This window comes from Enoplosus armatus, chromosome 23 (assembly GCF_043641665.1).
Source record: "Enoplosus armatus isolate fEnoArm2 chromosome 23, fEnoArm2.hap1, whole genome shotgun sequence".
NCBI lineage: Eukaryota > Metazoa > Chordata > Actinopteri > Centrarchiformes > Enoplosidae > Enoplosus > Enoplosus armatus.
Genome location: NC_092202.1, coordinates 10,646,559 through 10,668,684, shown reverse-complemented (window position 1 = coordinate 10,668,684; position 22,126 = coordinate 10,646,559). Strand labels below are relative to the sequence as shown.

Sequence of the window (22,126 nt, the reverse complement as noted above, 5' to 3'; positions counted from 1 at the left end):
ATAGACAAAGGGAAGCAATTTGTCTGCAGTCTTTGAATACACTCCATCTACTTCAATTTAGACATTGCTCTTCACAAATAATGTCCTTCTTACCTGGTGTTTTTTTCATTTTGTAATTGAGGCATGGTGGTTAAATAAGATAAAAGATTTACTTCTCCAAGCTAGTGTCATAGCCAAGGTCTCCATTTGATAAATGCTGTCTTTGAAAATACTGACATCATGTACTAATACTCCCCTTACTTCCATCACAGGAAAATAAAAGCTTCAGCTGCAGCCAAAATGTGGGTTGCTAAACAGCAAGTTGAAAAAGGAGAGAAGAACCAGCTCGAACTTATCCAGAATCTAATTTATTGGAATATGAATACCTATATGATATTTTCTATAATCACAATTATTACAGTATTCTAACATGTTTAATTGACAATCATAGGATTTCTAGACGTAAAGAAATGGATAATATATTTATGGTGTATTCATTTAATTCACAAAATGTCACTGTTCCAGTGTTTGAGGTCTGAATTAAACAAAATAAAGCTTGAAAACATAGCAGATGAACAATGTGAACAAAACTGCAAAGACCCAGACTGAGAACCCTGGGGGACGCCCGATAACGTCTGAGAGGGGAAGTGAGTTAGCGCAGTCTCTGAAATGCTCAGACCTCCAGTCTCCTGCAGCTCAAATGAAATGAACCCAAGCCTTTCTGTTATTCTGTTCCTAACAACATGAGGAGTTGAGGCTGACATGTTGTTCATTGAAGATATACTGTAAAACTATACACAGCAGCTACAGTAGTGTTAATCTTGGCTGAGGTTACTGACGTATTGACAAATGTTCAAGTCAGGTAATCACTGGTTAGTGACTGATGAGTAAAACTCATCCACCCAGTTTACATACTTCACAATACATATCAGATTTTCACTACTGTTGGATAATAAGGATGGCTTTGCGGATACACAATGCTTATTGCTTTCAAAAATGATTTATAAAAGAAACAGTGAATGCCAATCACACGCATTTGCCCACCCATCGCCCTGAAAATAATGATAACAATAATTCACACAAACATCCAAGACCCTGAATCTGAGTTATAAAAACCACTGAGCAAAGTTATCAACACACACTCATGCAAACGCGGACAATCAGATTAAAGGTACGAATAAAACACACATCGAATAAAATAAGTTAAGACTTTCTTTCAAGAGTACCACTGATGCAGTAAACAGACTGTGAGCTAATGTGAAAATCAGTGCATAATTTTGATCCGCTACCTTCAGATATTTGGTGAAACATGCATTTACTGAATGCTTGCTGACTATTGCAGCATTTCCCCAGGTCTTTGGCTTTTATGGAGACCAACATGATGATGATGTACCGTGAGAGTCAAAAGAAGACCTAGAAAGGCACTTAAAACTACTTGGATATTGTAACATTTCCCACACATGGCAAGCTTTGTTTACGTACAAGTTGAACTATAGGATTGCCAAGTATAGACAACGGCAACCCCACTATGCTAGTATTATTATGCACTGAATCATCTTCTTCTTAAGCATACAGTTAAAGAATTCAATAAAATCTCTAAACAGTACCATAGTGTTACAACAAAACCACCGTATATAAGTTTGTCAGTGTTGTCTCAAGTGTTAAGTAGCTGTATGTCACTACACATAGACTAATCTGATACTTTTTGTATAAAGATACGCATTTATAAAGCCACTTGTTCAGACACATTTACAATCTAACTCTAACAGCTGCAGCAAATTATATTGTCAGGAGTACTAAAATGAAAGGCATGTGTTCAAAAGTCATGCATTGTAAGTGCTATGGTTGACAGAGCAGACTTATGCTAAACACACTGATTTAAAAGGAATGGTTTGATATTTTGGGAAATACGCTTATTTGCTCGCTCTCGGCAAGAAAGCAAAAACGTGTATTTCCCAAAATGTCAAACTATTCTTTTAAGATAAACAGTGATTTCAGTTATCTTTAAGGATGGTCTGTGACACTCAAACTCCTTCAATAAGGATTTCACAACAGGTTATGATCAGGTCATGACATTAAATGGCAGTGGAGTGTTTGTTATACTTTGAGAAACTATTTGATTATACAGCAGGCTTGACTACGACACATACAGCCTCAGATTTGATAGTATGAACTTGTTTCTAACTTTGGACTTTTCTTTTGGTGACATGTTAACTGTCGGCTTGCTATTACACATCTTCATACCCGGCTGGTCATTTGACATAAAAGTAACACTTATCAGTTATCAACTTTGTTCTGTGGCCATGCTTCATAAAACATCACTTCAGAAAAAGCGTTCATAGAACAATGCAAGAAAACATTCATGAATCTTCAAACGATCACCAATTAAAGGAATGCAGTGGACACCGGATCCCTTCACTATTCACAAGAAATTTCCAAACTGGAGGATCACCAACCAGAAAACATAAAACTGTACTCATGCACGACAAATAAAAAGGGCATAGTTAAAAGAAACAAGGCACAAACTTTATACAAAAAAATGCCTTTCTAATAGACACACTGGAGTTACCCTAGTCCTGTCTGAAGTTGATTAAAGGTCAGTAGTAAAGGCTCTTTATTAAAGTAACCTGAGAGGGGTCCCTTTCGCCAGCTTCTTTCAGGTGAAGACTTCCATCCCTTCGATGCAGTTAGCCATTAAAAGTGGTTTCCAAATGCTGAAAGTAGCAGTCACAGTGAGTAAAAAAAAAAGTTCCCATCACTCCCTTAGGTGTTTCTTGACCCTGTTTACTGCCAGTTTGGGCCTTGTAGAGAAACGCAAAAAAAAAAAAAAAAAGAAAAGCTTAGAGTATCCACTGACAAACCAAGACTGCTGCCCAGCTCCCATAGCACAAAAGAGGACGGTGAAGGCGAGCAGATGGATTCTTAAGTGTGTGTACAGTGTTTCACCATGGCAGTCCCTACCAATCTGTGCTGTGGTGCTACTGGCCTACACATGGGTTCGGAAGTGGTAGCTGGCTTGGAGCGGCTGCCTACTTCGGAGCGGGATGAGCCAGAGGAGTTTCCAGCGAGTGCCGCAAACTTCAGATAGTGCCCACTGCCAGGATTTCTTTGAGCCATATCTGAAAAGAAGGGTGAAAAAAAGCAATTATTAATATTAAAATGTCTATTATGAGACCACTTTAAAGAAATAGCTCAACATTTTGGGAAACACAGCTGAAAAGACTGATAACACTTTCATATCTCTGTTCAATATGAAGCTGGAGCCAGCAGCCAGTTAGCTTAGCATAAAAACTGAAACCTGGGCGAAACAGCTAGTCTCACTTTGTCCAGAGGTAATAAAATCCACCTACAAGCACAAGAAATAGTCCAGCAAATAACGCCCCATTAAACCACAAATTGCTGTTTTTGTACTTTTTGTACAGATTAAACAAACAACATTTACCGTGTTTTTAGTGAGCTTTAGAGGTGCTGGTAGGTGTATTTTGTTACCTCCATAAAGGCTAAAGCCAGGCTAACTGTCCCCCTGTTTCCAGTCTTTATGTTAAGCTAAGCTAAGTGGCTGCTGACTCCAGCTTCACGTTGTATGGACAGACATTAGAGTGGTATCGATCTTCTGAGCTAACTCTTGACAAGAAAGTGAATACATTTATTTCCAAAAAAGCTGAACTATTCCTTTCAAATTATCTTAACTTGCAGCAGAAAGCAAATAAGTGTAATAGTATTCCCATAATGTCAACATATTAGGACAGACAGAGTAAAACAGACTCACATTTCATTTGAAAACTGAGCCATTTTCTCAATGGTGGTAGTGTCCTATAAGGGGGAAATGGAAAAAGAAAATGCAAAATGAGTAGATCTGTTCACAAAGTAAGCTCCATCATGATGACTCAGGACCATGATTAAAGTGTCACATGATCAGCCAAAGACAACAGCTTCATTAATCTGTCGCTCTGTATTGCAAGTTATCTATAGCTCCAATAGACAGCTCAAGCTACAGAAACCTTTTCTCTAAATAACAAGTACAGACATCTCTAACATTACAGCTCTGCCAGAATGAAAGCTTGAATATTGTTTTAGCTTGTAATAAAATAAATGTATTATGTCACCAAAGATATTAAGAATGCAACTCTTAATATCTTGCAGGTAAATTCTGTCATTGACAAACACTTTGATGCACACTCACGCACCCGCCCTGAGCCCCGACTTTCTCTCTTGTTTCTTTGCTACTGATCACTGCCTTACTGGCATTGATTGTTTTATTTTGGCGTACTAAGTCATGTCGTTCTGTCTGAAGCTTCGTGTGCTGCTACCTTGTTTGCTAGGTCAATCTTGAAGAGACAGAACTGGCTTGCAAAGGGACAAACTGGGCTAAATGATACTGGAAAAGCTCCATCGTGCTTAGTTTACAGATCCTACAAAGTGACACTAAACAGTTACATTAGCTTGGAAATATGTCCAGAGAAGACATAATCACATTAACATAATTACAGTAGTAAATGTCATTTGAAAGAAGACAATAAGTAGTAGTCATTACTCAGTACTCACAGAGAGGATGCCCGTCATCTGAGTGTAGAACAAGCTGGTCATGCCACCAAACATGACCAAACCCATGAGCGCTGAGACTCGCAGCAGAGCCAGTTCATGGCGTGTTGTAAACTTCTCCTGGCAGAGGAAAACAGAACGGCCACCCTTTGCTGTAAAATCATCTCATTTCATAATCTTAAAGCTCTATGTGATGCCTTTTTCATCGTAAAATATTACCTTTTATATTTTACCAGTGTTGTAGCTGACTCTTACAGGGTGTAACAAAGCATTTAGCATTGATATTGTGCCAAGATGTCACATAACGCTTTAAGAAGACTAAACAAATACAGTGAAACTGCTACACAAACATGGCTGAAATGTAGTCTGTAAGCCCTAAAAACATTTTTCTGTCAACTGAGGATTAAATTTGCTTATATTCCGGTAGAATGTACCTGGTCTAGTCCTGTCAGTGGCTGGAAGTAATAGTACTGGCAGAAGTCCAACACCAGGGTGAACAAACTGAGGACCTGAGCGTAGAAACAGAGCTGCAGGAAGAGCCAGTGGTTGTCTTCTCCCACACAGTTATTGATCCTGGAAGGAAATAAACAGGATTTAAGAGACTAGCTTGTATCATTTTTCTTTTTTATCAGTATTGCACTGATATGATCTGCACTGGAGTAGCAGAGAGACAGTGTGCAAACGTAAATATCTTTCATTTTGTCAATTTTCATGACAATGAAATAATCGTTTCACAGTTTTTTATATTTGCAGCAAAAGCCTGAAGAGCCTTTTTACAAGATTTATATAAGATATTTATACCATTATAGTAGGTAAATGATTAGAATGCAGGTCAACATTTGTCTGGCATACTGGCAAAACTGTGTGGCTCTAGAAAATGTCTCTTGACTTTGTAGTAATATAACATGACAAGCTATATATACTGTACCACTGCAATTTAATACAAGAAGTACACTGTTTGTCAGATGTTGGGTGGGAAAGTTTTAATTTTGCATTTTGTTATTTTTGCATAGATAAGCTATATGTGCCTGATGTATAAGGTAAGACCTTCGTGAGTGTGTGTGTATCCTTACCAAGGACAGTGGTGGTCCATTCTGCGTACACAATGGCCACAACGACTGCAGTGGTGGGATCTTTTAGGTCTCATTAAGTTGCACTTATTGCACAACTCCCAGTGCTCTCGCTCTGTGACATAAAAACAATAATCAGAAGTTTATTATTGGTTATTACTGGTAGTATTGGTATTAGTAGCAGACATGGTCCAGAAGAAGTGGTAAAGAAGTCAGAATAGAGAGGTGGCTTTTTCTGTATCCATACCAGAGTGAGGTATGTGGGGGTCCACAGGAAGACGGCCGGGATCTGCTGTGGAAGCTCTGAACAGAGCCGCTATGCAGAGTGCTGACGCTATGTAATAACCTGAAGGAATACACAATGTTTAATTCCACTTAAAGTGTGTGATCCATACACTAGCAGCTAGTCAGACATTCCACATATTTTCAGTGGCCCCTCCCTAACAATTGAGAAGTTCCACTTTTAATCTCTCATGTGTCAACAAAGAAATTCCTGCAGTGGAAACAAGGACACTCACAAACAACTATGGCCCAAGGGATGTGTCCTTCGTTGTAGTGTGGCAGTAGAACCAGTTTAGGAATAAAGAAAGTGTTGTAGAGCCAGATCCCAAACACCACGCTGATACACAGCCAGCCCATGGGGTCCACCACAAAGTGCAGTCGAAGCTTCATGGCTGCTGGCACTCCGGGGAAACCTACATTGTATCAAGCATACACACACACACACACACACACACACACACACACACACACAGATGCAAACCTTCAATTGATGTTTGGAAATAGATAACAGACCTGGAATTGGCAGACTAAACTGCTCTCTCACCCATGCTTAATACCCATGACAAACATGTTTTACTGTGGTTGTTTTATTATTTCTTTGTGTAAGCCTATGATCATGATGATATCATCATCATCAGTGTTTGCAGTTGTATAAACTGTGGCATTTGCCTTAAATACTGTTGTATGACAGTAAAGGTTATCATGTACAGATGACTGACCAAGAACAAAATAGTATGATAGAAATGTCGTCATCTGACATGTACTGAGGAGGGCATATTAGGTCATTTTTTTTTAAATTGGTCATGAGATGAAACCTTAACACAGGCCCAACTACTGTGCTATAAAGCAGGTGTCCAACCATAACTACCTTACAACACCTTACACAGATGTATAACATTAGCATTATCTGTTAATCTGACACAGTCTAAATCAGCATAAGCAGTCCTCATAACCCTGCTAGTCTGCAGTAGAAATAATCTTGTTATTGCAAAACCTCGCCTGCTCCATCATTCATACTACTGATAACATTGACAGCCGCGAGGGGCTGGGCTCTGTAGCCTTTACGGTGTTAGCTAACATCAGCGGGCTAACGTTATTTAATTCACTTGCGTTCATGTACAAATCACATAATTCAACGTGTTTAGCGTCAGCCATGATTGCCTACGAAAAAATGTGAGGATACATACTTTTTTTGTTGTCCTACTCCGCGCACGTATCAGTGTAGCTACTTCCTCATCCGAGCCTCTGTGGGCTGGACAGGAGCAGTGCTAGGTACCTGAAATAAAAAACACATTTCCGGTTATGTTAAAAAATAAAACGCTTTTTTGATGGGACTATGTTCTCGTGATACAAAGAACACATACTTAATAACAACAAGTAGCTATGTGAAAGGGGCGTATTTGGTAAAAGCACGATATAAAGGATTAGTCAGTTGACAGAAAATTGAACAGCAACATGTATTATAATTGCTTTATCTTTCAAGCAATCACTTTTCAAGTAAATATGACCACGATTCACTGCTTTCAGCTTCCCCCTTCTCTGTTGTTTTTCTCTATAATGGCAAAGTGATTCAGCCATTGTGTATATTATATATACAGTTAGATTATGGTCCTTGTTTTAGTTCAGTTTCCAGTTAAAGTACCTTATGTTGTGATGTACTGGCAGCTGATGCAATGTAATAGTTTGTTATCAGACTAATCATTTTTTAAGGTTCACATGTAAACGTGGTGTTTTGTGACTGGTGATTGCTCCGGATGTCCAAAATCTTTCGAGAAGAAAGGCTGGAACTCGGATTTGAGTATGAACGTTTTCAAGTTTCCTGTTGTATCGTGGGTGTTTACGTTAACTTGATGCAGCTGTTGTGGGCAGGTGGGCGGTGGACTCGGTTGGAGCGCAGTGCACCACCAACAGGGAAAACAGTCTGCTGCCGCCCTCTGGTGAATCATGAGTAATACATGTGGAGGCAGTCTGTTTCATCCACTTCTGTGATCATTAAAATATATTTATGAGCAAATTTCTCAGTGATAATGCTTTAAACTTATCACCACTCATATTTAATAGTACTTAAAAGAAATTATATTACTTTGAATGTTGATGTCGGTGACGTAATTCAACTTCCGCTAGCAGCCGGTGTTTGTTGACAGCAACGCCGCTTAGCATAACTCCACTGTGGTAGTTTCGTTGTGTTTTCGGGGCGAAATGGCATCATCCAACTCATACAAACTCAGGTGCTCCATCCCGGGCCACGAAATGGACGTTAGGGGACTCGCAACTGCTGTTTTTCCAGAGGGAGCTTTCGTGTCTGTGTCCAGAGACCGAACCGGAAGAGTCTGGGTGCCAAACTCAAGGTAGCTAGCATTAGCCTGCTAAAGACTAACTAATTGTGATGGTTGGCAATGATTAATTTCGGCGCTCTGACCAAGAAAAGTAGCAAGCTAACAAACAACCCCCACTTAAGTTATAACATACTCTTGTTAACGTTAGTAGGTAAGGTAGCTAGTAAGCGCATTGCTAACGTGTACTCAAATTAGCTTTGTCATTCATTCAACTGCAACTGTCAATGTTCACAGCGCGGATGTTCGAGTACATGCTAAGGTTCACCAGATAGTGGTATTGTGTTGTTTATCTGTCGGTTAAATCGAATGACCCTTCTTGGAATTATGAGTCCCACAGTTGTTAACCACTTGTTCTCACACAAGTAACTCACTGAAGATGTCTTTCCTCTTTTGTCCCCTCCTCTTGACAGCCCAGACAAAGGCTTCACAGAGATGCATTGTATGTCTGGCCACTCAAATTTTGTATCCTGTGTATGCATCATTGCACCCAGTGAAACATATCCTCGGGGGCTTGTTGCCACAGGTGGAAATGATAATAACATCTGTGTTTTCACACTGGACCGACCGCAGCCCGTCTTCACTCTTAAGGGACACAAAAATACAGGTGAGTTATTTACAGGATAATTACATTCTAATAAGCTTCTCATTCGCTCTGCTGTTATTTGCCATTATGTCAAGCATCTCTGCTATCTGGATCCAGCTTTCTAATGTTTTCATCTCCACAGTTTGCGCTCTGTCTTCTGGGAAGTTTGGAACACTTTTGAGCGGCTCCTGGGACACCACGGCCAAAGTCTGGCTCAATGAGAAGTGCATGATGACGTTGGAGGTATGCTGAAGCTTCTGTGATTCAGATTCTCTCATCGGAGGGTTTTCCTTAAGAGGCAAAATTTGCCTTCTCTGACTGTGGTTGACATTTGCACTTCTACAATATGCCTTGACATTGATTTCATCTATGCAACTGTAACAAGAAAAAGAATATGATTGGGCTGTGTGACAGAGCAAAATCTCTGCTTGTTCATTTTGCTACAGGGCCACTCTGCAGCAGTGTGGGCAGTGGTCATATTGCCTGAACAAGGCCTTATGCTGTCTGGATCCGCAGATAAGACCATTAAGCTTTGGAAAGCTGGCCGATGTGAGAAGACGTTTACAGGTGAGATTTTGCAGTTGGTTGATGTAAGTGAATTCATTTTTTTTGTGTTTGGAATGAACTGTTCCCTATTCCTGTTGAACTGTACCTCTGTTTCCATATCTGGCTATTGCAAGCAGTTCACCCTCAATCCTTTAACTTTGTAACTGGTTAATCATATGAATCTATCTATCTATCTAACTGTAATAATTCAAAACCCTTACCTGGGGGGCTGTATGTTTAAAATCCATGATTACAACACAACCATTTTATTTCTCTTCCATTTTAGGTCATGAGGACTGCGTAAGGGGACTAGCAGTGATCAGCAACACTGAGTTCTTCTCCTGCAGCAATGACACAAGTATCAGACGGTGGCTGGTGACAGGCGAATGTGTACAGGTGTATTACAGCCACACCAACTACATCTACAGCGTGGCTGTCTTCCCCAATAGCCAAGGTTTGTTAATTAACATTAATATTTAAAGGCATATGAAAGAGCTGAATGGGAGACCTGTAATGTATGCGTAACCAATAGCTGGTGCTTTCATTTAGATGGTAGCTGACTCACCCTGACCCCACCCTGCGTTTCTCCTTAGATTTCATAAGCACAGGAGAGGACAGGACTGTGAGGATATGGAAGCAGGGAGAGTGCTCTCAGACCATCCGTCTGCCTACCCAGTCTGTGTGGTGCTGCTGTATTCTACCTAATGGTGATATTGCCATTGGAGCCAGGTAACAGAACTGCATATGGCATGCTGTGGTGTGGTCAGTCCATAATCACTTCCTTGATAATGTCACACCATATATATTTAAGTGCCTTTTTCTACTACTGTTCACTGCTTTCATTCCTGACATCACTCTTGTAGCCACATGCCATGATGGAGATTCTCAGATGAACAGACACAGTAAGTCATTTTGTGGCTAACCCAGACGCTGCTCCTCTGCCCACAGTGATGGCAATATTCGCGTGTTTACTGAAGCTGAGGACCGCGTGGCCAGTGCTGAGGACCTGCAGGCCTTTGAGGATGAACTCTCCAAAACCACCATTGACCCCAAGACAGGCGACCTTGGAGACATCAAAATGGAGGACCTTCCTGGAAGAGAACACCTTAATGAGCCTGGTAAGAATTTGATCAACTGTAGAATCACTGTATCTAGTGTTTTTAGTTCATCCCTTACACATCCCAGATTGCATAATTCAGTCTTGATAATGAAAAATTTGCTACTTTTGCATCGCAATGGTTTTGTTTGCTTTTTTCCCCTCCAGGGAATCGTGACGGACAGACGCGACTTATTAAAGATGGACAGAAGGTGGAGGCATATCAGTGGAGCGTCAGCGATGGCCGCTGGATGAAAATCGGAGATGTGGTCGGAGGCTCAAACCAACAGACCTCCAAGAGTGTGATGTATGAAGGAAAGGTAAGACCCTACGCTTATTGACAAGGCAAACTATGTACACATGCATGAGAACAGTCATAATGACTCCTGATCTCCCCTCAGGAATACGACTATGTCTTCACCATTGACGTGAATGAAGGAGGGCCATCCATGAAGCTGCCTTACAATGTGTCTGAGGACCCCTGGCTGACAGCACACAACTTTTTGCAGAAGAATGACCTCAGCCCCATGTTCCTCGACCAGGTTGCCAATTTTATAATAGAAAACACCAAAGGGCATGTGGTGGGAGGAGCCCAGCCCGCTGGCGGTGACCCATTCACCGGTGAGGCCAAAAGATAGATTCCTGCGCTTGTTTTTCTACTTTTCAGAGACAGTACTTTTACTAAGTTGCTTTTGTCTCTTTTTCTGACAGGAGGAGCTCGTTATATCCCTGGGGCCTCTGACGATAGGCCAGGCTTTGGAGCTGATCCTTTCACAGGTAAACTATATTTACCTAAAGAATTTTTCACTATGTGAACATCACCAGAGATGTTCTTTTCACTGCTGTTTTATTTCTTTTTCTCCTGACAGGCTCTGGTCGCTACATCCCAGGGTCTGGTCCGAACCCAAGTGCTCCTGTAGGTGTGGCAGATCCCTTCACAGGCAAGTTACTTACTGAAGGAACCTCTGAATTTTGCCCAATTCAGTGTAAACAAAAGACAAACTAAACACTTTACAGTGGTAGATCCATGTACACATTTCTCCTATATGTAAATGGTACAAGGCAGTTGTGTGTTGTTTTTAATCCTTTTAATGTTGAGTGTTACACTCCTTGGATCATACCCCTCCCCACTCTGCAGGAGGAGGTGCCTACTCCTCAGCAGCCTTCAGACAGACGGCAACCAACATCTACTTCCCCAAGACTGATGGTGTGACCTTTGAGCAAGCCAATGCGCCGCAGATCATTGGTGAGCATTTCAAGTATGGGTGTGATGATGTCTCCAGTCTACAGAAAGCCATGCTGATCAGGTTATCACTTTCAACTGTGTGAACTCAGAACTCAATTCAGAATTGGTCGAAATTTGTTTTTTCCTCACCAGCCAAGGTGAAAGAGTTGAATGGAGGCGCCCCTCAGGAGCACAAGCTTTCCGAAGAAGTTCTGGAAAATCTTGAGCGGCTGCTGGTGTCTGTCTGCGAGCCCAACTCCTCCAACCCTCCCCTGACCATCCAACAGATCAACCTGCTCTGGAAGGCCTGTCACTGGCCTGAAGGTACAACAGCATTCCTAGCCACTTTATTTATATTGTTATCTTTCATTTAATTTTGGTGAATTGATGTTTTTTGCTAAGTCATCATCAAAAACAGAAAAATGAACATACTTTAAGGTTCTTGAGTTCATTACTGTTCACTAACCAAACTCCCCTTTCCTTCCCCCTGGACTCTAGACATTGTGTTTCCTGTCCTGGACATTATGAGGCTGGCAGTGCGCCACCCACTGGTTAACGAGAGCCTCTGTGGAGAGGCAGAGGGAGTCCAACTGTGCAACCACCTGCTGAGCCTGATGAGGCCTGAGGGGCGTCCTGCCAACCAGATGCTGGCGCTGCGGACTCTGTGTAACTGCTTTAGTGGAAGGCATGGCCGAGCCCTCCTCATGGCCCAGCGTGAGACGGTGCTATCGCGCGCTTCCGACCTGGTCTCTGTCTGCAATAAGAACATCCACATTGCCCTGGCCACTCTGGTGCTTAACTACGCTGGCTGCCTGCACAGCCAACCCGACCTCGAGGCCAAGGCCCAGTGCCTATCTGTGGCCAGTAGAGCTCTGGAGACGGTACAAGACAAGGAGGCCGTGTTTAGGCTGCTGGTGGCCTTGGGAACCACTGTGGCCTCAGACCAGACAGCCCAGGACCTGGCTCGCTCCCTGGGGGTCAACTCTCAGATTTCCAAGTACTCATCAGTGTCTGATCCATCTAAGGTGGCCGAGTGTTGCCAGCTGGTTTTAAAAGCACTACAATGATGTGAATGATTAGAAAAAAAGAGCACTTGTTTCTTAGTATTACTCTGTTCTGCTTAATCAGTTGTGGTGGAGACTGAAATAATTGTATGTTCTCCAATAAAAAAGGACTTATGAAATCTCTGCATATGCTTAGCCTGTGTTTTTATTACTGCAACACCTTTCCAAAGCCCCTTGACTGAGTTGTTGGGTAAGTGTAGGATGAATGTGTGCAATAATGGCTTTTTAATGTGTGTGAAAGAAAATACACTGTGTGAAGTTAAATCTGTGAACATACTGTATATTATTTCCTACTGCCATGTTACACTTTAACTTCCTCAATATAGTATATCACTACAGGACACGTGAAGTGCAGATTGTAACTGGGGAAAAAACAATTGTCAACTCTGATGACAAGTGGCAACTGTGATGTCCTGGCAGTTCAGATCGCTACTTAGATAAGTAAATTAATCGACTGCAAATTTGTAACCTGTAGACAACTCGTTCAGGGAAAGGGATCTGTTTACAATGCAGTATTTTTAAAGGTTGGTAACAGCCATCTTCCAGTGGATTACTAACTATTAAAACGAGCCTGAAGCATATGGCATAACAAATGTACTAAATACAGATGGTAATAATATAATTAAAGATGCAACGACAACTAATCAGAAAGTGCATTGTGGACGCCTTCGTTCGCCGGAAGTACTTGTTAACAACTTCCGGGTGCTTATTGGAAAAAAATTGGCGGTTTACGTTGGTGCTGTTGCGTTTACGTTTTCCTGACTAAAATGAATGAAATTTAGTTTAACAAATGTGAACTCAAACGTAACGTGACTGGGCCTACTCTCATAACACTGGTAACTATTCCTCTGCAGTGTTTTTATTTTGATAACAGTTTGTTAAATGTATGTAGACCAACTCAAAACAAGTTCGAAAGCTAAGTTAGCGAACAGGAAACTTTGTAGCTAGTAGCTAGCTGGCTAGCTGTTTAATATTAACGTTAGCCAGGGCGGCCTTTTGACCAGTTGCCACCGGACACTCTCACACAGCTCCATCCACCTCGGAATCATGGCGAACCCGGCATCGTTGCAGAAAAAGAATGGAAAACATCTGTGGTTTGCTCTTCTCGGGCTCGGATTTCAACCAGACACTGCAATGTCGTCAATCGCCGGCAAAACCAACATTAACGTTAAACACATCAACCTGGGACCGTGAGTGTGCTTTTTTTGTGGATAACGTTAACAGACAGTGTAATATTAGCTTTATATTAACTTAAGAAGTTGTTGTCCTATGTACCGCTGATTACCCCTCTCAACGTTACATACTTTCATTTGAAGCTACATTGAAGTTGTCATTCACAATACTCTTGACGTTAAACTTTTGTCTAACTAAGTTACATGTTATTTTATGGCCAATAGGAATATGTTTGACAAACCAAACAAGGACGCCTTCTACATAGTAACCCATTTCCTTTTGGAGAGACTCAACCCGACACGATATAATAATGCATACAGGTAAAGTTAGACATGATCAGTATGATATTACCATTCATGTATAAAAGCTCCCAGGATTCATTGTAAAAAAAAAAAAATGTAATATTTGTTTTGGGTTAGGCACTGCTGGCCTGTTTTGAACCACAAAGCAGATGCTGAGTTCCGCAAAGTTACCTGCGCTTGGCTGCGTGAAATAATGGTAAGAACTTGAGAGTGTGTTACTGTTATGTTCATGGCCTTCATCTGTCCAGATAGTGCATTTGACAGATTATATACCCCAGTTATGTCCTCACAAATGGGTCCATCTTTTCTTCCTTTGTTGCTTCATTCATTCAGGCTTTCCTTTCATGTCTGCTCCTCAGCCTCCTCTTCTTCTAAAATGCTTATCATAAAGGCTTGTGCACAGTTTTTGTACAACATAAATCCACATATAAAGAAAGTAACAGGGTGTAATGATGGCCTAGGGACTAAGATGCACACCATGTAAACAAATGGCAATGTCCCCAGCCTGAATATGGTGCAGTCCCTTTGTTGCATGTCATCCCACTCTCTCTCCACATATGTCCTGTCTGCCTCTCAAGTATTTAGCAGTTTTATTTCCAAAAATGTTTGAAATATAAAGAGAATGTTTCATCCACAAATGCATCTTCTGTTAAGTATCCTACATAATTTTATGATCATGTTTTTACCTGTGTGTAGGATGAAACTGCCAATGCAGGATCCAAAGTGGTAGCATCCCTGTTCCTCTCACCGGGAGGCCCCAGGTTTATCAGCTTGATGCTTAATTTGGCCATGCATGTCATGCTGCAGGAAATGAAGACATTCACCACAGGTAGGTCTAGTTAGAAAAACATCTTTTTTATCAGTACCTGTGGTATCACAATCTGACTCCAGTCTGAAAGTGTAGAGTGACACAGCAATGGCCAGGCATAGTTTAATTTCATCTCATTTAATTTATCATGGAGTTGGTATGCAAAAGACTATCAAATAATCTGAATATTGACATTGTCAGATGGCAGCTGGGTTCCTGAGGCTGCAGCGATGCCCGCCTCCTCCCTGGAGATGGCAGCGAAGAGACTCAAGCTGATCAATACCAGATTTTTGAACACTGCAGTGGATCAGGATCGTTTTCTCCATGATTACCAGAGACGAGCCCAGTAAGTCCTTGGTCGTCAATCGTGGCAGCTGGACAGACATGTTATCTAATATATCAGTATATTATTAACATACCTCTTGGCAGCTCAGGTTATGTCAATGAAATCCAATTTCTCTGACTTGCTCAAGTCTGGCATTATCAAAACTGAAATATGCATTGTTGTAATGTTAAGTAAATACAACAAAAAATAAGATCAATATCAGTTGTAAATAAAACATAGATTAATTCTATGTTTCTTCCTAGATTCAGTAGTAGCAACAGTGTCACTGTTTAATATAATGTTGTGCATTGCCTATATCTATTCATCATAATAGTTTGTTCATCCTGAGACATAAGGGCTCCAATAAATGGCAGCAGTCCATTGAAGATAAAACATAATTGATCCAATAGGGTAGACGTTTTGTCATTTCTTTTTCGTACTCACTTGAGACTACTTAACATGTTGAAAATGACAACTGTATTTAATTTTGAAACTTATAAGCTGTATGGCCTGTTACTTTCAGTATGTGGTCATAGTATCATTTCTACTATTTCTATTCCTTCTTCTCATTGTGTGGTTATATTATATGTATTAAATGTTGGTTTTCTCTTACTGCAATGGGCTAGTGTTTTCAGGGGTATTTCTTATGTCACTGCTCTTGTTGCATGTTTCATTGGCTGTTTGTTTTGAGCCCCACCTGTTTTGTGTGAACTGATTGGTAAACCTATGGTTAACGAGGCCAGTTGGTAGCTGCTGGACATGACGTAGCAAGAAAAGCACAGGTGAAATAAACTTGGTTAACGATGGCTCAGTTCCATCAAGTGTCCTGGTCCCAGCATGCACAATATCAGGACCCTGAAAGCCAAACTGTTTGCTGTGAAAAAGGGCCATTGAAGCCATGTGCACAAATGGCTACGCTGTGTTGCAGATTCTAGAGGTTTGCATTTTAAGCATGGACTTGCTGTGAAAGTTTATTTTATGGTGTTTTGTTTAGCATGTGGAGGACAGTTTCTACTACTTTCATTGGTCATTTCTTTGTTTTTAAGCAGTTTTCTTTTGTTTTTCTTCTTTTTAAGGCTCTTGGTGAAGTCTATGAGAGACCTCAGAGCAGAGGGTGCCAAGTATGATGAACTACTCAAGTATGTATGACTTTATTTTTCTCTCTCAGTATGTCTGACTTCGATGTTCTTAGACTTAACAAACTTGGACTATGTACTTTCAGGCGTCGCAGCAGTGATTCTTCACTGGAGGGAGCTTCTGTGGCAGAGAAGACCAAAAGGGTATGTAATGTTTGTGAAACTTCCTCAAGGACATGATTTGCACTCTCCATGTGCTTGCAAGCGTCCTGCCTTTGTAAATCATTTTATACTATTGCTAAGTTACCAGAACTACGGTGGGGTTGGGGTTATTTCTAAAATTGAGATGAGTTTTGGAAAGAACTTGTTCTGTACTGAGAAGTGTTATTTTTCAAAGAGCTCACATAAGAATTTGGTTTTCTTAAGCTGCGCTCCTTGTGGTCGGCCATTGATGGGATGCTGTCGACGACCAAAGAGGAGCAGCATGCAGTGGCAAGTGTTTTGAAGGGGAATGTAGATCAATACATCCTGGACGGGACAGATCGCGTCCTCAAAATTCCCCAGTGTCTGCTGGAGAGAATTGAACAGCTCCCACATCAGGTGAGTGTGAAGATGATGGGGAGACAGTTCAGTGTTACTCCGGGCCTGTTGGTTCCTATACACAGCACAACATGCCAAACTGTGTTCATCACGTTGAGTCTTACCGTAGCCTTCATTCGTGTGTGCGTGGTTTCCAGTTGACTTCAGGGAATGTGTATGAGGCTGGCCAGCTGAACCTGCTGTGTGTGTTGGAGCTGATGAACCACACGCTGCAGCTCCTGAGGGAGGAGCGTTGTCATGTCTCTGATGCCCCAAAGCCCCAGCTCAGTCCTCAGCACCTGCAGGAGAAATGTCAGCAGATGGCCCGTGTTCTGCAGGACCTCCACCTCATCAGGTATACATTAACCCCCACCCCCACTCGCTCGATAGGTTGGAGAAAGTGCATCCTTCTGACATGCTGCAACATTACTTGGTGTATGGGTATTGATAATTGGGATCTTATCAGAGGATTTTCATTTTAGATTTTCACAAATGTGCAGCTCAATTTTTTGGTTGCTGAGGTGGATATCTGTATCTATAGATTGTTTGGTTTAGAAACTGCGATGGTGAGTGGAGCATTTGTAGTAATTCAGAAGAATTACCTCAGTAGTATTTTCTAGCTAACTGAAAGTTGGATAACTTACCAGTGTATTATCCTGTTTTTTTTCTTCCCCCAGGCAGAAGATTTCCAAGGAAGGAATTCCTGAAGTCAGGAGTACCGTCAGAGAGTTGGAAGCTGAGTGGGACAGGAAGTGGATGGTTACCCTAAAAGACACACCCCTAGTCTCTTTTCTGAATGAAGATCCTGTGAGTCGTCCTTTAGGATTTTTTGAACTTGTTCAATCTCAGGCTTGCTGCTGTCACAAACATCATATCATAAACCCAACTGCAGTGCCAACATGTTTTGCAACTCAAAGGGCAGTTCACTGTAGTTGCATATCTTAATGTAATTTTTTTTTTTTTTTTTTTTTAAGGCTCTTGGCTTCCTCTCACCAATGGCTCCACTGTCTTTTGAACTACCGGCTGACACTAGTTACAGAAATAGTGTCTTCTCCCAGTACCCTGCAACACTTCTTGGTGAGCAAAATCTTGATTACATATGTGTTCATTTAGATCTGTCACATCGCAGTTTTTGTTTCTAAACATGCTGCTTAAAATTTTTCAGAGATTCCTGCAGAGAGTAATTCACAGGAAGATGTCCACCCTAGTTCTTCTAACCCGAAGAGGTATTGTTGACATTTCTGATTTTCGTTATGTATTTGAAGTGTATTGCTTGTGATGGGAGGCAGATACCTGGGCAGACCTGAGCAATGCTCTGTCCGTCACTACTCCTCCCTACAGCATCCATGCTCTCTGATGACCGCGGCGAATTGAGGGAAATCGCCACGGACAGATACGGAGCAGACACTCTTTATTTCTGCATGACTTTAATTATACAAGTTGTATAGAATCATGGCGTATTTGAGTTTAAATGCAGCTATTTAGAGCAGAGGAGGCAAGTACCTACCTTGTGGACTGATTACGAAATGAGACCTATAGAAGACCTGGATCATGTATGGTAGACTTTGTAAAATAAACTATCTAAATAAAACGAAATGTACATAAACGCCACATCACAAGAAATAATGCAGCTTCCGAGGTGCTGTGCATCTGGGTATTTGCTACTAAAATAAGTAGTACTCATCCATTCGACAATCAAGTTGAAGACAGGTGCAGGGCAATGTGCCGACTCGGCTCTGGGATTAGCACTGAGCCAAGGCCACATAGCAGGCTGTTAATAGAGATGCTCTCTGTGTTGCTTTCACTGTACCTGAGCTGTACTGCACTGTGAGGAAAATACACTTTACCGTGCATTGTCTTTGAATAGCAAGTCAAGCTTTTTGTCTTTTGAAACAGCTCTTGCCCCGCCACAGCCGAGATGACTGAAAGTGTGGTTATCACCCCTGAAGCGTCATCACAAGCGAATACCTCTCTCGACTGGCTTTTCGACACGCCTCCGTCTCCTTCTCTGAGGGCTCCATCAATACCACCACCTCGGGCTAGTATCATATTTCAGTTAAACTCCTGTTTGTTGGATTTGTGTGCACCAGCTCCCCTCACGAACTGTATTTAACAAATCTGTGCTTGTTTTTAGGCCAGCGTGAGGAAGACAGCCCGTGTTCATCCAAAGGCGTCTCCCATGAGGACCAAGACTCAGATATTAGACATGGAATGTGATAACCTTGCTGATCAGGTATAGCGATGGCTTTCAAACTAAAGGAAGTTTCAAATGTCAAAGGCTGCAATACAGGAGCTTATGAGTTATAAACGCTGTCTTTATTTGATTACTTCATTGAGAAAAAAAACGTTCCAATCCTTGCAGCATTTTTTTTTTTAAAGCAGTATTACTATTTCTAAGTAGGGAAAGTGATTGAGACACAACTATGGGTGACTTTATAGAGACTCAGTCCCGAGTAAAGTGTGTGTTAGTTTGCAGATGCTGTAACTACAGCCACTCCCACAGAAGGCAGGGTCAAAGGTCTGGACCTGGAGGGCCTTCTCAGCACTCTACATGCAGATCCCTTCTCTACTAGGAAGCAGCTGCCACGTACTCCTGAGAGCTTGAGTAAGTCATGAGCTGTTGCATTTGTCTTGTGCTTCTTAAATTTTAGGTGAATTTTGTGCAAAAGCATGAATGGCATGAGGGTTAAAGTACGATGAATGTGGAGGTTCTATAGTGATTAGGAAAGCTGATGTGGTGTGAAAGTCTTGCACCTCTTTTCAGTTGGTCAAATTTTAAAATGTGTTTATTTTCTTAAGTTAAGGATGTGAAGAGCTCCTGGCGTAAGGCTATTGAGGAAGCTGAGAAAGTTGGGCAATCTGCCAAGTTTAACGACAGTGTAACAGGGCGGCTCACTCCCCTGTATAAGCCCCACCATGTGTGGCTGAGCCCCAACACTCCCTCCCAGAGTGTCTCTTCCACTATCACCCCTACTGTCACCAGCCACAGCAGCTCCCCTGTCAGCCAGCAGGGAGTCCTGCTCAAATCCACTCTGTTGTGGGACACCTTCAACACTGAGGGCCTCAACAGCCCCAGCGGCACAGGCAGCAGTGCGGTCCAGTTCAGCCTCGACCATGAAACTCTCCCTGAAATGCCCAGCTGTGACAGTCTGCTGAGCCTGGACGATGAGGCGGTGGATATGAAGAGTGAGGAAGACGATGAGCTCCTCATCCCCTCCCTGAAGACTGAGGCAAAGCAGTCGCCACTAACCACACGTCATCATCTGGTGTGCGACGATGGCTCCTTCATGGAAAGCCGGAAGAGGACACCAGAGTGTCTTCTGTCGGATCACATGGGCTCTGGTTTGGACAGAGACTGGCTAATGGCGCCTGCAAAGTCAGTAGAAGCCACTGGCAAGGTCTTCTCACTGGACCTCGACACACTGGAGACACCTTCACCCCCAAAGAAGCAGGAATACAGCCTCCCAAAACTGATCACATTCTCCCCAATAGATGATATGAAGTGTTAACCACATTCATAGAAACCACTTGTCAGCCTTGTCTGTCTTTAAAATGCCATTTTTAATAGACATGTAACTAAATATTTGTACATAGCTGTGAAATAACATTCTGTCACACTCTAAACTAGTTTCTGTGCATATTTCTTAATTTAAAATACTAAGACATGAACTGCTATAATAAAATTGTAAAACATGGTTAATTTCCTTTTTTTACTTGTGTACATAATGAGGATTGCTAACTTGAAAGTGTAGGTGAGTAACATGGAACTCCTGAAACGGTCAGCCAGCTATGTTCATGAAAAGCTAGCCTGCCTCTTAACATTTACATTGCACTAGGGTCATGGTTTTTCACCGCACAGCGTCGTTACAGAAGAAGAAGTTAAGAAGTCCAACTTGCATTATATGTATTGATCATTAGTGTAATATACAGAGTGTATGGACAGACATGGAGGTCTTCTCACGCACCTGTTGCTTTTTTATACCTGTTTAAGATGGAGCTTCAGAAACTGAGCAAAACCATGGAGCAACGGAAAAATAAGTTAGTCAAGTCAGCATGGGAGCTCAGCGAAGGCCGGAAGTCAAACCATTTCGCCTTCACAATAAAACGTTTGCCATTCGGGGAAGAAAGGTGAGGCTGTAAATTAAACTTGTACCATGAAAAAGAAATCAACAGCTGAAACTTCTTTTCATTTGCTTTCCATATAAATAAACTGGGAGAAATAAAGTTATCCCATCCGGTGTTTTGCCTTAGAGCCTGAGGGCTTTCTGTTATTTCCTGGCATTGTTTCACAAGATCGTGCCAAACGTGGACATGCAATGCAACCAGCTCCAGAAGAGCCTGTCTTCATTAAAGCACTCGTCCAGAGGTTCACAGACAGCATGCTAACGATCAGGTATATAACAGTATTTGCTGACCGATAAAGCTGCTGTTGTATGAGTTGCCGAGTCATGTGCCAGTGAATGATTATCATAAAGCCCATCACTCCGTGGTTTATTCATTGAAATGAAAATGAAACCAATAGGGAGTTAAGATCTGTCCCTCATCTATCGGAACAATGCGTCAGTCTTCTTCATCACCACTGCCATGAGTACAACTCAATGCAAGATGACACATGCTCGCTTTAATGCTCTGGCTATGCTCTTTTTCTTGTACGTAGTTGTCCTCAATCTCATTTGCTTAAATTGGTCAAGCAAATCAACAGTGAAAACTCCCCATAGCTGCTTTAATGAATAACCAGGTATCAAGCAGGCGTACTCATGAGTTAACCGCTCAACAGGTTCATTTGAAATTCATGTCTATGCATGATATTCCAAGACATACGGATCTAACATGTTTTCCAGGATCCAGTGTTCATGATGTATTTTATGCAGCATTAATGTTTGTGGATGTGTTGTACGGCTTGCGCCACCAGGTTGTGCCTTTGGGGGAGAGTTTTGAAACAGAAGTTTGCTGGAGTTTAATGTCTCTACACCTCCGTGCGCTTGACTCCCATGCGTATGTCCACCTAAGTGTCCGAATAGCAAGGACTTAATACCATTATTCCTAATTGCACTTCATGTTTACTTATCCATAGCCTCCCTATAGGTTTCCCCAACAAAACAAGGTCCGTCTCGATAAATAAACGTGATTTGTACATTGT

At 41.7% G+C, this 22,126-nt stretch overlaps 3 protein-coding genes and 1 non-coding gene across 5 annotated transcripts; 3 read left to right on the top strand and 1 right to left on the bottom strand.

Moving 5' to 3' along the window:
- Positions 1–2,965: 2,965 nt before the first annotated feature.
- On the bottom strand, positions 2,966–6,263 carry zdhhc21 (zinc finger DHHC-type palmitoyltransferase 21). Its single transcript, XM_070930077.1, has 7 exons — positions 6,110–6,263; positions 5,839–5,937; positions 5,595–5,706; positions 4,956–5,094; positions 4,525–4,635; positions 3,749–3,792; positions 2,966–3,098 (listed from the first exon to the last, which is right to left on the bottom strand). Exons 1-7 carry the CDS (start codon positions 6,261–6,263, stop codon positions 2,966–2,968), a joined length of 792 nt encoding a protein of 263 aa, XP_070786178.1.
- A 1,761-nt stretch (positions 6,264–8,024) lies between these two features.
- On the top strand, positions 8,025–12,848 carry plaa (phospholipase A2-activating protein). 2 transcript variants are annotated; one of them, XM_070929894.1, is made up of 14 exons: positions 8,025–8,221; positions 8,620–8,813; positions 8,935–9,035; positions 9,239–9,359; positions 9,625–9,792; positions 9,932–10,067; positions 10,287–10,456; positions 10,603–10,754; positions 10,836–11,055; positions 11,146–11,211; positions 11,304–11,375; positions 11,573–11,680; positions 11,813–11,983; positions 12,158–12,848. In XM_070929894.1, the coding sequence occupies exons 1-14, from the start codon at positions 8,073–8,075 to the stop codon at positions 12,724–12,726; spliced, it is 2,397 nt and encodes a 798-aa protein (XP_070785995.1). In that variant the 5' UTR covers positions 8,025–8,072; the 3' UTR covers positions 12,727–12,848. The 2 variants fall into 2 exon arrangements, with proteins under 2 accessions (XP_070785995.1, XP_070785996.1); XM_070929895.1 differs by lacking the exon at positions 11,146–11,211.
- Positions 12,849–13,770: 922 nt separating this feature from the next.
- haus6 (HAUS augmin-like complex, subunit 6) lies at positions 13,771–20,641 on the top strand. The gene is made up of 16 exons (XM_070930035.1): positions 13,771–13,913; positions 14,121–14,216; positions 14,316–14,394; positions 14,895–15,027; positions 15,208–15,352; positions 16,408–16,470; positions 16,554–16,611; positions 16,834–17,007; positions 17,145–17,341; positions 17,664–17,793; positions 17,961–18,063; positions 18,152–18,212; positions 18,883–19,024; positions 19,121–19,219; positions 19,456–19,591; positions 19,786–20,641. Exons 1-16 carry the CDS (start codon positions 13,771–13,773, stop codon positions 20,493–20,495), a joined length of 2,469 nt encoding a protein of 822 aa, XP_070786136.1. The 3' UTR covers positions 20,496–20,641.
- LOC139306365 (small Cajal body-specific RNA 8) lies at positions 18,266–18,396 on the top strand. The gene has a single exon (XR_011599451.1). It is a non-coding gene; the product is annotated as a small Cajal body-specific RNA 8 (non-coding RNA).
- Positions 20,642–22,126: the final 1,485 nt, after the last annotated feature.

What these genes read in the sequence shown, in the direction of transcription:
- zdhhc21 (XM_070930077.1), bottom strand. Translation starts at nt 6,263, where the DNA reads ATGAAGCTTCGACTGCACTTTGTGGTGGACCCCATGGGCTGGCTGTGT. An exon ending in CCCTTGGGCCATAGTTGTTT is followed by an intron (nt 5,938 to 6,109) that starts GTGAGTGTCCTT and finishes GTATTCCTTCAG; the next exon opens with GTTATTACATAGCGTCAGCA. An exon ending in GCTCAGTTTTCAAATGAAAT is followed by an intron (nt 3,099 to 3,748) that starts GTGAGTCTGTTT and finishes CCTTCTTTTCAG; the next exon opens with ATATGGCTCAAAGAAATCCT.
- plaa (XM_070929894.1), top strand. Translation starts at nt 8,073, where the DNA reads ATGGCATCATCCAACTCATACAAACTCAGGTGCTCCATCCCGGGCCAC. An exon ending in TGTCTTCCCCAATAGCCAAG is followed by an intron (nt 9,793 to 9,931) that starts GTTTGTTAATTA and finishes GTTTCTCCTTAG; the next exon opens with ATTTCATAAGCACAGGAGAG. An exon ending in GGCCTGTCACTGGCCTGAAG is followed by an intron (nt 11,984 to 12,157) that starts GTACAACAGCAT and finishes CCTGGACTCTAG; the next exon opens with ACATTGTGTTTCCTGTCCTG.
- haus6 (XM_070930035.1), top strand. Translation starts at nt 13,771, where the DNA reads ATGGCGAACCCGGCATCGTTGCAGAAAAAGAATGGAAAACATCTGTGG. An exon ending in CTTTTCTGAATGAAGATCCT is followed by an intron (nt 17,794 to 17,960) that starts GTGAGTCGTCCT and finishes TTTTTTTTTAAG; the next exon opens with GCTCTTGGCTTCCTCTCACC. An exon ending in GTGATAACCTTGCTGATCAG is followed by an intron (nt 19,220 to 19,455) that starts GTATAGCGATGG and finishes AGTGTGTGTTAG; the next exon opens with TTTGCAGATGCTGTAACTAC.